Source organism: Mizuhopecten yessoensis, unplaced genomic scaffold (assembly GCF_002113885.1).
Source record: "Mizuhopecten yessoensis strain PY_sf001 unplaced genomic scaffold, ASM211388v2 scaffold6505, whole genome shotgun sequence".
NCBI lineage: Eukaryota > Metazoa > Mollusca > Bivalvia > Pectinida > Pectinidae > Mizuhopecten > Mizuhopecten yessoensis.
This window is the reverse complement of record NW_018406583.1, coordinates 1281280-1296026: the sequence shown is the minus strand read 5'-3', so window position 1 is coordinate 1296026 and position 14747 is coordinate 1281280. Positions and strand designations below refer to the sequence as shown.

The 14747-nt window shown below is 35.2% G+C and overlaps 1 protein-coding gene across 2 annotated transcripts in view; it reads left to right on the top strand.

The window, feature by feature from the left end:
* The window catches only part of LOC110452257 (conserved oligomeric Golgi complex subunit 3-like), a 37357-nt gene extending 24064 nt beyond the window's left edge, over positions 1-13293 (top strand). The window contains exons 16-22 of one of the 2 annotated variants that reach the window (XM_021500662.1): positions 755-875; positions 2609-2644; positions 6844-6926; positions 7807-7941; positions 8948-9154; positions 9649-9747; positions 11243-13293. In XM_021500662.1, the coding sequence (XP_021356337.1) occupies positions 755-875; positions 2609-2644; positions 6844-6926; positions 7807-7941; positions 8948-9154; positions 9649-9747; positions 11243-11275 (714 nt within the window). In that variant the 3' untranslated portion in view covers positions 11276-13293. The remainder of the gene's footprint in view (positions 1-754; positions 876-2608; positions 2645-6843; positions 6927-7806; positions 7942-8947; positions 9155-9648; positions 9748-11242) is intronic. The other variant, XM_021500663.1, reaches the window with a different exon arrangement.
* Positions 13294-14747: the final 1454 nt, after the last annotated feature.

Below are 14747 nucleotides of genomic sequence, written 5' to 3'. Positions count from 1 at the left end.
TATGTATCCCAGTGGTTCGTAGGCACAGGTTTATGTATCCCAGTGGTTCGTAGGCACAGGTTTATGTATCCCAGTGGTTCGTAGGCACAGGTTTATGTATCCCAGTGGTTCGTAGGCACAGGTTTATGTATCCCAGTGGTTCTTAGGCACAAGTTTAACTCTTGGTGTCTGGGGCAACTATGATTTATGTACACTGTAGTGTCCCACATCTAAACAGGGTCTTAAAATATTTTTATAGAATTTGTGTATTTTGGGCTGGTCCTTGGTGAAAATGTTAATTGTCTTTGTCAAATTTAGTGTTGTTTATTTGTATGCGAAGTAAAAATGAAATAAAGACCTACTTCTGAAAGTTGCCACTGGTTTTTGAAGGGAAAGAAATAATGGATGGTTAGGTGGTGCAGTGGATAGCACACCTGCATTTCACCAAGGCGGTACTCTGGTTTCCTCCCGCAATAAGACCCTGCGCGCACCAACATCCGGGCCAACAAGAGTGATTAATATACGTTGAAATAAATTGTTTCATAATTGTTGTAAAATAAATGAAGTTTGTATTAGAAATAAAAAAATTAAGTTCTGTTTATGTTTTTGATGATAACCACTGTCAAAAACATCTTTATGTTTATCTCTTGCTTAAAATTATTTGTTGCATCAGGGTGAAAAATACACGTTGCAAAAGCGAGTCATATTTAAAGTATCCCTTGAAGAGCCCACTTTCAAACTTTATATGAATTTCTTTGTTTATGTGTCTTTCCAGAATGTTTTAGATGGGGAACTGTTCATCATCAAACATCTTCTGATTTTACGGGAACAAATCGCTCCCTTCCAGGCCGACTTCTCCATCAGGGAAACCTGCCTGGATTTCAGTAAATTCAAAGGTAATAATCAGTAGCAGCTTATATTATTTATTTTGATTTCTCAAGTGGGTTTTAATTTCTAAGGTGTTGAACATATGTGTTAATATTAATGTACAATGCATTTATTTGGTGGTTTTTGTTTTGCCTTTTTTAATAGTTACTTCATTGTTAAAACAACAGGTATCATGTCCTACGTTGTAAAAGTGGCTTGACTTTTATTCGTCTCAAAGAGTTTTTTATCAGCGATTAAATCGATTGTAATCTGACTATCTAGCTGACTTTGTCTTGGTAAATATATTTTTCTCAGGTTCATACAAACACCTTTTCACCTCATCAAAAGTCCATAAAGTTATAAATATGGTTTGTCACCTAATTAGTATGCTATATTTAATTAAAATGATTGTAAGCTGACTATCTAGCTTACTTTGTCTTGGTTAATATCTTTTTCTCAGGTTCATACAAACACCCCCTTTCACCTCATCAAAAGTCCATAAAGTTATAAACATGGTTTGTCACCTAATAATTATGCTATATTTAATTGAATTGATTGTAAGCTGACTATCTAGCTTACTTTGCCTTGGTCAATATATTTTTCTCAGGTTCATACAAACACCTTTTCACCTCATTAAAAGTCCATAAGTAATAAATATGGTTGTCACCTAATAATTATGTATGCTATATTTAATAACATAACAGACAGCAATCTGTGTCACCTGCCTTATACATATACCCATCTCCTAATGATGTTACATCAATCACATTTTGTTAGAAATCTTTTATTTGAGATATTGCATCAAGCTCCACTGTAAATATTGTAATCCAAGATGAACATGTATTGTTAGTATATAGTAACTGTTTTCTTCAAATTATTTGTTATCAAATAACGTTATTAATTGCTTCCTTTGTAAATCGCCTGATTTTTCTCACATCTTTTAAACAAAACCGGACTACAGTACAGTATTCTGAGTGGTATTTTTTGGCAACAAAATCACTGTTTCTTACAGTGTATGATGGGAAACTTAGTGAATACACAGTGAAATATTTTCCCTAAATGAGTAAAATCCATATTAAGCCAAGTGTCATTACCTTTTACAACATAAACAGAACTACTATACATAAATCAATGGGCGTATTCATATTGCTGTGGTGACTAGTTGGGGCCCTCTAATCAGAGAATATGGAGGCCCTATATAGAAATTATTATCAAGGTGATGATTTATTTCACTTCAAAATAAGTTAATAAATGCATAACGCATCTAAAATGAGTGTCATCAGGGGCTCTCACAATTAAAATATTGTATTCAAAATTTTCAATTTTTTGTTACACTGAATAACTTTTTTGAAATATTTCCTGCACAATTCTAATTTGCTAAAAGTTGTGTTATTTTTTGTTTCTAAGACATTCTCATCTCTATCCAAACCAATATCCAATAGCCAGAAATTTACATTTCAGAATTGATAACATTTGAAATGAAATTTAAAATCATTGTTAAAAATATAGCAATGTTATTGAGGAAGCAGGGTTTTCCTCATTATATAATCCTAAATTGTTTTTATATTCCACCGGCTTTTTATAAGGATTTATTTTCTTTTCTTATTATAATATTATGCTTTTAATATGTTCAATGATTGTTCAAAGTTTAGCTAATGCCAAAATTCAGGCATTGGAAATGTTTTCGAGCTTGAAGTGAGAATGTTTGTGAGCTTTAAGTTTTAATTATTAATATTGCCGCCATCATTTATTTACCGTGCAGACCTGAGTTTATCACAAGCTGGTCATAAGTTTCTGGGTAAATATTTTCCGCCTTTGTTTTCTTTTATGTAAAACTTGGGAAATTTTCAAGTTATTGAAAACAGTGTTCTATCATTTGTCTGAACGGTGCTGTCATTGTCAGAAAGTCCCATAAATTCATTCACCCCTGAAATTTCATAATGAAGTGTTCCAACCTTTGGACTGGAAGAGTTTAAATGTGTCCTCAGGTGTGAAAAAGTTAAGATGATCATGATATATCAAATTAATTTTTTGATATTTCACAAAATTATCAGTTAATTTCTTTATTGTCATTATGACTTTTATTGATTAGTTAAGGAACCATTTCCTTATCCTCAGCAAATAATTTGTAGCTAAAAAGAAATCCTAAGTTCTGTCTTGTATTTCCTGTGTACAATTCCAGATATTTATTAACACTTTATCGTCATAATGGCTCAGTAAAGTTAAAAAATCGGTGTTGAAATGAAAATTACATTAAAAACATGTTTTTTTTTACATTTGTTAATACATTATTTTTGCATCAATTCAGACCCATACAATAATGCTTTCTCAATCAAAATAAGCTTAGTCTTTCCTAGAATATTCTGTAAGTCTAATACAGATTACATTGTTATCCATTGAAAATTCATCTTTTTGTCTTTATTTATATTCCTTATAAACTAAGTGATATTGGGTCTTTAAGGTAAACATGTTGAACACTGTTAGTGAATTAACTTGTGAATGGTTCCAAGGTTTACGTGCTGCCTGCCACTAAAGTGTTGTCTCCCCTTGTCTGTGTATTATCTCCCTTGTTACTCTGTCCTGTCTGTATTGTGAGTATCCTTGTTTCTAGTAAAAGTATGTCATAGCAATCTCATCAAAATCATATCTCCTATTTCGTGGTCAGAGTGCACTTTGTGAAAAAAGGACAATTGCATGCCTTGCACAGGCTTTGAATAGTGCTGGAATTGAGTTCCAGTGTTTCAAAATCTATTGGAAAAAAGATGTTTCCTGAGAAAGTACCGAAAATTATTCAATAGTTCTTGAGAAAGTGCTGATGTAGGAATATTTATACTGGAGACAATAAACATGTTTTCTCTAAAGAACTATTTCAAAGTTTTTTGTTGATATATATATATTTATCATAAAAAGTTCAGAATTTATTTTGGATTAGATTTGATTTGTTTTAATTTCATTCTCTATAACTCTCAGAAAATCTTGAAACCTTTTTCCCCAAATTTTAACCTGGGCAATTGCAACAAAAGTGCTTGGATCTTGTCCTAGACAAGTGTTGCTGCCCGTAAAGGTCATCAAAATGACACACAAAGGTCATGCAAAGGTCACCAGAAGGATGAGATCTTGAGTGCCTTGACTGGATGAAGTGAAGGAGATATCGTTTTAATGAGATTGAATATGTAATGGTGAACTGGGTCTTTGTTGTCATGTCTATAAACGCCTACAACTTTGGTTGAAGCATGGGAATGACTGTCCTCAGTATCCAGAGGTTACGCTTACTTTCGCTCTGTGCACCCCTGGAATATGTCATAGCAAAATTGAAGGCAGAAGATAGCTGTTTGATTGGTCTCAGGTNATTGAAGGCACGAAGATAGCTGTTTGATTGGTCTCAGGTAAAAAAGAACTGACCAATCGCTAAGCTGATACTTGTCCTTTGAAGATTACAGAGGAGCCATGCCCGACTTCAAAGCCAATAAGTTTGACTGTTACGCAACCGCGAGATTCTTTTGATTTACATCAAAGGATCAAACTGCACACTGAGCCTTCGATTTTGCTATGACATATTCCAGGATATCAAGGATGGGGAATTACATAAGGGGAAATAAGGGGAAAGAAATATTGTTATATATGTATTTATATTGTTTGTGAGTTGTATGTTTTATCCACATAAAGAAAAATGTCCTTTCCAACTGTCTTACATTCCAGATTATTATTTTAACCTAAAGTTTGTTTTTTATTCATATTTTCACAAAGTAGAATGAAACAGCGAATGATCTATACAGTCATTCAAAAATATAAGTATTTTCTTTCCTTGTTTTAATACCTTATAAAATTGAAACCGATTTATGTTCCTCGATTCCACCGAAGTTTTGAAGGTTACGCTACAAATGATGCCATGCTTTTGTCTCAGATTATATTCTCTCTGAGTGAAACTATTGTAATATGACATGCATATATGTTTCTGTTCTACATTCCTTAAAACCATGTGAAAATGTTAAACTTGGCCCGCTTGCTTGGATGATAATTAAATAAAACCGTCATTAAAGTATGTGTATCATTAAGCCTTAATGGTATGTTAAATTACTAATGATTGATTAGTTAGCCTGTCTGTTTCTGTTTGTAAAATGAATTGGCTGTTTTTTGTGTCACCTGCAAGGCATATATAGGTATTATTTTGTCCTCGGTTGCGTCTTCCGAAACAAGGTTTCCGTGCGATAACTTGAGTTCCCCTGTGTTGATTGAACTCAAACTTAATACACATATTGCATACCAATAAAGCTCAGACAAGTTTACATTTCAGATGTTTAAGTGCATTTATAGTGGAGTTATACCCCCTTTATTGCCTAATAAGGGCATTGTGTAATAAATGGAAGAACTTTTTTATTTTTTAATCAGTTCCTTTCAAATATTGTACTGTAATGCTAGAAGCAATAATGTTCAACATATATCATGGGTTTTTCTGTCGAGTTTCAACTTTCAGCGTTTTGTTATATCTGTTTAAGTGATAACTCGAGCCAAAACACTTTTCTTACTAAAAGCGCTGAGCAGGCGACACATCCACTCCCGTGGAATTCTTATATTTCTTCTTTTTATCAATTTTAAAATATTTATTTGCTTTTCAAAATTTTTAAATCAGCTGAATTTTAATTGAAAACATTGTGATACGATATACACCGACACACCCCTCTGACATTTTGAAGGTGCATTTTCTTGACACAGGTTTAATGTGAGGACGTTTAGCCAGTATGACTTCTAGTTATAGACTTGTATAATTGTCCTGTGATTGTGACTAACATAAATACAACCCCTGTGTTCTGTGTTGGTAACTGGGTATTTAGATTTGATTTACAGCAGCACACTTGTATCCTATCAGGTATCATATATGGCTACTCTAACATTGTACAATGTGAACATGTGTTCACATTGGACAACACATACTTCTCTGAATTGCACAGTGATAATAATTAGTTAACTAATAATATTGAGTGACTTTCTGTCAAATACTTTTTTGTATTTCTGTTTTTCAACAAGATTGAATTCAGCCTCAGGGTCAATGTTATTTCAGATATTTGTCAGTTATTAACAGCAAATAACACATTCAATTTAAACCTTCAAATTGCTGGGCAAATGCCAAATATCAATGCTACATGCCAAATATCTTCTGTAAGACAAAAGGGTACGAATTTATACATTTTTTCACAACTTCAGTGATGGGCCTGTGGCTTTGAAATTGCAATAATTGTGTTTAAGTTATCTTACTCACCCCTGACTACACATTTGAACTCTTCCAAATCAAAAGTTGGAATAGTACATTATGAAATTTCAGGGGTGAATGAGTTAATCTAAATAAGGAATTGATAGAATTACATCTAGTAAAGGTGCATTGAATCAGTGCAACGATTCCTGTTGTCATTACCTTCAAGTTGGTAAGTAATATTCAAATCAGGTTACAATTGAAACCTACTTAGCATATTTATCCTTCAGTAAACTGAAGTCTGGTAACAAGCCCCTCTATATCTAACTCAGTAATTCATTGTCCTGTAACAACTTACAAGGCCCCCCCCCCTACTAAATTTGGAAGGGCTGTGGTGGCCGAGTGGTTAAGGCGTCTGACATTCTGCTACCACTAGCCCACCACTGGGTCATGGGTTCGAGGCCTACGTGCACGTGGGGCAGTCGCCAGATACTGGCTGTAGGTCTGTGGTTTTTCTCCGGGTGCGCTGTCTTCCCTCCACCACCAAGCCCTGGCTCGTCCTTAAATGACCATATCTTTTAATAAAACCTAAGTCAGAAATTATTAGTTTGCCTCCTGGGCTAATTGCAGGATAAATATAGCAGATGTTGAGGTTGACCTATATGCATCAGTGGTATAGCATATTAATCAGAATTTCGTAAACTATAATAAAACCATATTGTTGTCACTTGATAATTCTACGATAATAGGTAATGTGATAAATTGTTAGACGCTCTGACATAGAGATTAAATGTCTGATTTCGCTACAGGTGCTGCCTATGATCTGGTGAACAGCAAGTCCAAACTGTTTGCCTTAAACAGTACCAACGCATTACTGCAGTTTATCCTGGAGGTAAGGTCACAACTTCATCATCATACACACTGCCTTACGCCTTGTACACTCTCGTGTATAGTATTGCGACACATTTTAATTGTACATAAGATTACGGTTGCCTTCTAGCTTTGTGCTAGTGCTAGAGGAAATTTCCCTTAATAAGCTCATTGGTAGAGCGACCCACTAGGAAGTATAGGATTGAGGGTTTGATCCCTGGTGGAAGCACACCAACTTTCATTCCTGTTAAATATGGTGTCTGTGACTCTCCTGTGGTGACGTAGGGAGTTAGAACTTAGTTTTTTGAAGTGTTCAGGGGCAACACATTTAAAAAGGAGGTAGTAGTGTGGCAGATTTTAATTGTACATAGGATTACAGTTGCCTTCTAACTTGCTAGAAGGAAGTTACCTTTAGCTGATCATCCGTGGTAGAGCGCCCGACTAGGAAGTCTGGGATCACAGATTTGATCCCCGGTGGCAGCACACTTCTCTCTTTTCCTGTGTCAGAATGTATTGTCATTCTGTAGAAATAATAAACTAGTGGGGGGAAAAAATGGAAACATACGGAAAGAAACAGGAAAAAATAAATTCTAATGTGTATTTGTGTTTTATAAAAGCACTAAATGTTAGGTGTCGGACTGTTCCTGACTAATCAATGGTGTCGTAGTAAAGAGTACATGAGGGTGAAATGGGAACAAACCCTGGCCCAAGTATGTGTCACTTGTTAAACTCATTCACCCCTGAAATTTAATAATGAATTATTCCAACCTTTGACTGGGAAGAGTTTAAATGGGGTAAATGAGTTAATATATATATTACATGTCTTCTAAGATCATACAATTCAAAAGAAAATTGAGAAATAATTTGGACTTTTATAAACTAACACAACTTTAAACTTGCAGGGTACTCCCCAGGTGACGGAATACTTCGTTGATTCCAAGCGTGATGTCGACCAGCAGTTGAAGAGGAGCTGTGAGGATTTTATACATCATGTCACTGGGCTGTTTACAGAACCACTACAGACGTTTCTGTCCAGAGTAAGTACTTAATGCATCATGTCACTGGGCTGTTTACAGAACCACTACAGACATTTCTGTCCCGAGTAAGTACTTAATACATCATGTCACTGGGCTGTTTACAGAACCACTACAGACGTTTCTGTCCAGAGTAAGTACCTAATCATTTGTGAGGAGCATTACCGTTTACATGTATGAGGTATTTTCATCAAGACTTAATTTTCACTTTATTTGTGAGATATTCAAATCGCAAGCAATTGAGTGTTAAGTTTTCATCGCATACAGAAAAATACCATGCACTAACATAAAAGCATTACAAGGTAATAAAAAAAGAAATGAAAAATTGAAATGTGGACTTAAGATTTTTGAACAGATTTGCGAAATCTGCTTCAGAAATAAATAACCTGGTTTATAGTTTGTTGCTATGTAAGGTTGTTCATTCATTATAATACTTCAAATGTTGGTATGAATGAGATATAGATATATGAAATCATTGTATATTTACCAGCGGTATGTAAGTAAATGAAGTCAAGGTATAAATAAGGCAGGAAAAATGGCACACAGGGAGCGCAATTAGAAGGACAGGTGACATAATTGTAGGGGTGTCACAATATGCCAAAAGTGTATCACGATATATTGCAATACAGAATGAATATAATGCAATACATATGCCGATATATTGTCATAGGAAAAATGTGCTCGATTTTATAATAAGTTGTTGTCAGAATGTTATCAAACTTAATCATATATAATATGGATCACATAGATTTAAGATTTTTGTCAAACCAACCATTGATTACAAAATTTGAACTATTAAAAGTCTGTTTTATGCTTATTGGCATATCTGTTAGAATTTGTAGTAATTTGCAAAGTTAAAACACCAAGCAGAATGAGATAGATATAAACAAGCTTTTGAAAAACTATTGCGATACAGCAATATTTCATCTCTATATTGTGGTACAATAGTATGATATACCTGTTTTCCGATATATTGTGACAGCCCTACATAATTGTATAATATTTTCAGGCTAGCGTGGTAATCAGTATGAAAACCGAGGAACCAGCTAGGAGTGTGACACTCGGACAACAGCCCTTCGCCACGCCCGAAAAGTTACACGACGTCATAGCCGAGACTTATCGCAATCTCAAGACGCGCCTTCCCACGGTCCAACGGTCTATGTCTCTGTACTTAGCCAATCGAGATACAGAGGTCATTCTCTTCAAGCCAATTAAGGTAGGTCAAGGTCAGATTTATGTTAAATGTCAAACTTTTCAAGCCAATGAAATAAGAGGAAAGTCAGTATTATATTGATGTCATCCTTTTCACAATTGATAGTGGATTAAGTTCTTAAGGTCAAACACTCAATTTTTCTGCCTCCACAATATAGTGGTTGGAGTTTTAAGGAATTGCCTCTTCCTTGTTTTTTACATCAATCCATACAACAGTTAGATGTTGTGCTTATCTCCATACGTCCAATACTACAAGTCCAACAATCATCAAACTTCAAACATAGGTAAATCTTGAGGAGACTTAGATTAACATTTAATTTTTAAAATCTGTAATTATCCACAAACTGGTATATAAGTAATTGACTCATTAATATAATTAATATAAATAATAAAAAAAAAGATAAAGAAATAAAAGCTCTAATTAGATTTAGAATCTTTGATATAATGTAGATTCATGTGTTACTTGTGTAACTTGGTTAAAACCTGTGTATTTTGTAGGTGAACATTCAGTCAACATACCAACAGGTGGACAAGATCCTGGCTGATCACTACACTGAGGAGGACAGATTGATCGTGGCCTTACCAAGCTCTGAACAGGTAAGACAAGTGTAGCTTTACACAGTTGTTTACAAGAAAGACAGATTAAGGCTCACCTTATTCAGGTAGTTTACATGTGTAGCCTTACCAGGCTGTTAACAGGTAAGACACAGGTGGCTTCACCTTACTATAGTAGTTGATGTATGTACCCTTACCCAGCTCTGAACAGGTAAGACAGGTGTAGCCACATCAAGCTATAAACAGGTAAGACAGGTGTAGCCTCATCAAGCTCTAAAGAGGTAAGAACAGGTAAGACAGGTGTAGTCTCACCAAGCAATAAACAGGTAAGACAGGTGTAGCCACATCAAGCTATAAACAGGTAAGACAGGTGTAGCCTCATCAAGCTCTAAACAGGTAAGACAGGTGTAGCCTCATCAAGCTATAAACAGGTAAGACAGGTGTAGCCTCATCAAGCTATAAACAGGTAAGACAGGTGTAGTCTCATCAAGCTATAAACAGGTAAGATAGGTGTAGTCTCATCAAGCTCTAAACAGGTAAGACAGGTGTAGCCTCATCAAGCTCTAAACAGGTAAGAACAGGTGTATCCTCATCAAGCTCTAAACAGGTAAGAACAGGTGTATCCTCATTAAGCTCTAAACAGGTAAGACAGGTGTAGCCCCATCAAGCTATAAACAGGTAAGACAGGTGTAGCCACATCAAGCTATAATCAGGTAAGACAGGTGTATCCTCATCAAGCTCTAAACAGGTAAGAACAGGTGTATCCTCATCAAGCTCTAAACAGGTAAGACAGGTGTATCCTCATCAAGCTCTAAACAGGTAAGAACAGGTGTATCCTCATCAACCTCTAAACAGGTAAGACAGGTGTAGCCTCATCAAGCTCTAAACAGGTAAGAACAGGTGTATCCTCATCAAGCTCTAAACAGGTAAGAACAGGTGTAGCCTCATCAAGCTCTAAACAGGTAAGACAGGTGTATCCTCATCAAGCTCTAAACAGGTAAGACAGGTGTAGCCTCATCAAGCTATAAACAGGTAAGACAGGTGTAGTCTCATCAAGCTCAAAACAGTTCAGACAGGTGTAGCCTTATCAAGATCTTAAGAGGTAAGACAGGTGTAGCTTCTTCAAAATCTAAACAGGTAAGACAGGTGTAGCCTCGTCGAACTCTGAACACAGTTCAGACAGGTGTAGCCTCGTCGAACTCTGAAAACAGTTCAGACAGGTGTAGCCTCGTCAAACTCTGAATATGTAAGACAGGTGTAGCCTCGTCAAACTCTGAATATGTAAGACAGATGTATAGCCTAGCTTGTCAATATCCAAGAACAGGTAAGATTGGAATAACTTGACCCAGCTCAGAATAGATGAGGTTATTATACAATGTACATGTAAATGTATGGCGGCTGATCAGCTGTGTTGTTCACCTTGTGACATGAGAGTTAGGGTTCCAGTTGTGATTTGAAAAGAAAGCTTTGATGAATATTTATGACTTTTATATCATTCTTGTTGTATTAAACGTTAATGCTTTGATATTTTTTCCAGATTAATTTACTGCTATCAACATCCAAGTCCTGAAGAGAGCTCAGAAGAAGTGGTGTTAACTATATCTGTGATACATGTCCCTACTAAAGACACCAATACAGTCTGGGGATCATCAGGCATACCCTTATTTGGACATGCATGTGATTTACATGTGATTTGTACCTTTTATTGCCAAGTCGGTCAGCTTTGCTTCATTTTATATCAGCAATACTTTTTCTTCATGTTTGGATTTAGTTATTAGAGTGTGTAAACCATATTTTCTGATAGTCCAGGAGGTTTGATAGATACTTAGATAATTTGAAAGTTTTGCTCTCTATGTCAGAGGCTTAATTCTTCTCAGACATGAGCCATTTATAAAGAAGTGAAGTGGGCTACCGTTTGAGAAAAAGGATAATAATCGAAAACAGTGTATGTAAAGTTTTTCAATGAAAAGTTACAAAAACTCATTTTCGAAACAAAACAAAATTTAAAAGTAAATTTATTGACTAAATTGCAAGTACATAGTAATCTTGAATGTAAAAGTAAAAAAAAAAAATCTAGTGAAATATGAAAAATTCTCAATCTGACAAAAGATATTATGTTTCATGGTAGTGAGAGAAAATCATATCTTATAATATACATTTTTATTACTACACATTCTCAGTGTTTTCTTTTTTTTTAATCTTTTTTTTGACAATGTTTGGGTTATTTTGTGTGGGTTAACATTTGATTGTGATTATTCATATCAAGTTACAGTACATGTATTATGATGATAGATATTTAAAATGTCTGACCTATAAATGAGATGTGCAATACCAGGGTGATACAAGGTGCAGTGTGTATGATTGAGTGCACGGAACTGAAGGATCAAGGTTTTTGTTAATTGACTAGGAATATATCAATTCCAGGAGCTTACTGTTATTATGAATGAGTTTTCAATTTCTTATCTCAATGGAATGGAAACATAATTTCATCTGGAAAAACAGAAAGACACAGATGCGTATATGTAAATACTTTATTTGTTATAATAGGATATTAGTGGACCCAGGCATTGCTGCCTCTATATCCACATCAATATAGTTTGAAATTCATTGTGGTAAACATAAAATAAGCCTGTATATAATATAAGGCACTGTATGATAGGACTTCAACTCCAGATCTTTCCAGAATTCGTCCAAGTTTTTCTCAAAGTCTAATACCAGTATTTAACACAGTGGCATTCAATGACATAAACGTTTTAACTTCCCAATAATTATCCAAAATGCTGTAACAGATTTGAAGTGTGAGGTTTAACGAAGTGAAATACGTGATCCAAGGATGTTTGATTGTAAGGATGGTCGTGTGTGGTTGTAAGGGCCATGTGACTGCTCGTATGAATGAATTGCAGTGTAGCTGATGTGTAAGATGCACAGAACTCTAAAGGTACTGTATACTGGGAAACCTTTCACCCCCGTGAAATATTCACCCTTATCTGGTAAATTTCCTGGTATACAGTCCATATGTTTACCAATATCTCTAGCTTAAATTATTATTGAATTTCTTAATCAGGAACTGTATTTCATTCATATGACAATTTTCTTCCCTCACGTGGAGAATGTTCTCATTTTTCTGTATATTATTTTATGGAAAGCAGGGCCAAGTTGCTCAAAGTTGAATTAGCTTCAGCGCATATTAAGTTATTAACACGAACGTTTTAAAAATAACAACTACAACTATCACACACACCCCTTCCGCCCCCCCGCCCCCTCCACAAAAAGAATATGTGCTTACACACACTTTAAAAAAAAAAATCTCAAATCTTGAAAAAATTGTTAATGACTTGGCAAGCTAACCAGACTTTGAACACCTTAGGGTTACTGTGCTTGAAATGTTATTGGTTGATGTAACTAGACAAGACTGATTAATGGACCACAATACCTGGGATTAAAACATTTATCGTAAGTGCTTTTATGTGTACTCACTAATTTGAATGTACCACAGTAGTATTTATAATTCATCATATGTACTGTAGAATTTACAGTGGGTGATCATGTTTTATTTATGCTGGGAGAATAAAAAAGTGAAGAAAACAATATGGCTTTGAATTATATTCTCAATATACGAAGTGCTTTTTCTTAAAATGACATATCCTCGCCCAAAATACATGGACTAAGGAAGCTGCATAGTAACTATACTTCAGATATATAAAGACTGTATAATTGATTTCGTGGAGTTAAAATTCCGCATTTTTGTCGGGAACCTATTCATGGGGGTTTAATATCGCTAATGACAATTTCTGAAAGTCTATTTCAGAATACCTTGCAAAGAGTTCCGAGTGCTTGTTACTACTAGCATAGAACAACCTGATGATCTCAAAATAATCACGAGGGTTTCAATTTCGTGAATTTTAATGCATTTGAAAAATTCTCGAAACTAAAACCCATGTGAATATGCAATGGAACATTATTGAATTATTTCAGCTCCCTTACATTTTCTTTAGGAATTCCAAAATTGACTTTCAGTTTTGTAAGTGGTATTTTTAACTTGAATTAGTCTTTGTCATACATATGTGTGATATTACACTGTTAATGTGGCTGAAAATAAAAAGTCTATGAAGTCCTTATCCGTCCCAACTCAAAGGTAAAAATATAAGTTATTTCCTAAGATAAGGGGAGGTAACCCGATTTATCCATCGAAGATTGCAGCTGTTATATCTTTTGCTCATAGCAAAAATGAAGGCACGTGGCTGGCTATTTGATTGGTGTCGGGTAAAAAAAACCTGACCAATCACTAGGCTGATGCTTGTCCTTTGAAGATTACAAAGGAGCGACGCCCGACTTCAAAGCCTGTCAATTTTTACTGCTACGCGACCGCAAGATTCTTTTGAGGTACATCAAAAGATCGCACTTAGTCTTCTCGTCTTATCGACAAGGTGGTGCACATTGAGCCTCCAATTTTGCTATGACATATTCCAGGGGTGTAGAGAGCAAACGTGAGCGTAACCCCTGGATATCAAGGATGCTGTTATATATGTGTGTTATGTAACTAAGGCATGCCTGTCTGTTGTGTTTATGTGGTGACTTATATATAAATATGTGTGCCCATCCCCAGGGGATATCTGATTATATTTGGAGTAGAAAATTGTATGTAGGTGACGATAGATACATGGAGGTTCCCCAACGAGTGGTGGTTGGTTATCATGGTTATCTAACTTGAATTAGTTAATTTTTCAAATTTAATAAAGACACTAGGTTTACCGAGTGTCTTTTACAATTTGAAAATGAACTCTCGAGAGTTAGATAAACATGATAATCAACCATCTCGAGTATATTTCTAATTGATTAACTTAAATGGGTTTTTTATATTTTTTTATAACTGTATAGTTCTTTTAACAGTACCTCCGTCACTAAAATGATTTTGAGCTCACCTGGCCCAAAGGGCCAAGTGAGCTTCTGGCATGGTGCGGCGTCCGTGGTCCGTCCGTCGCCCGTCCGTCGTCAACATTTTACTTTTAAACAACTTCTTCTCAGTAACCAAAAGGCCTAGG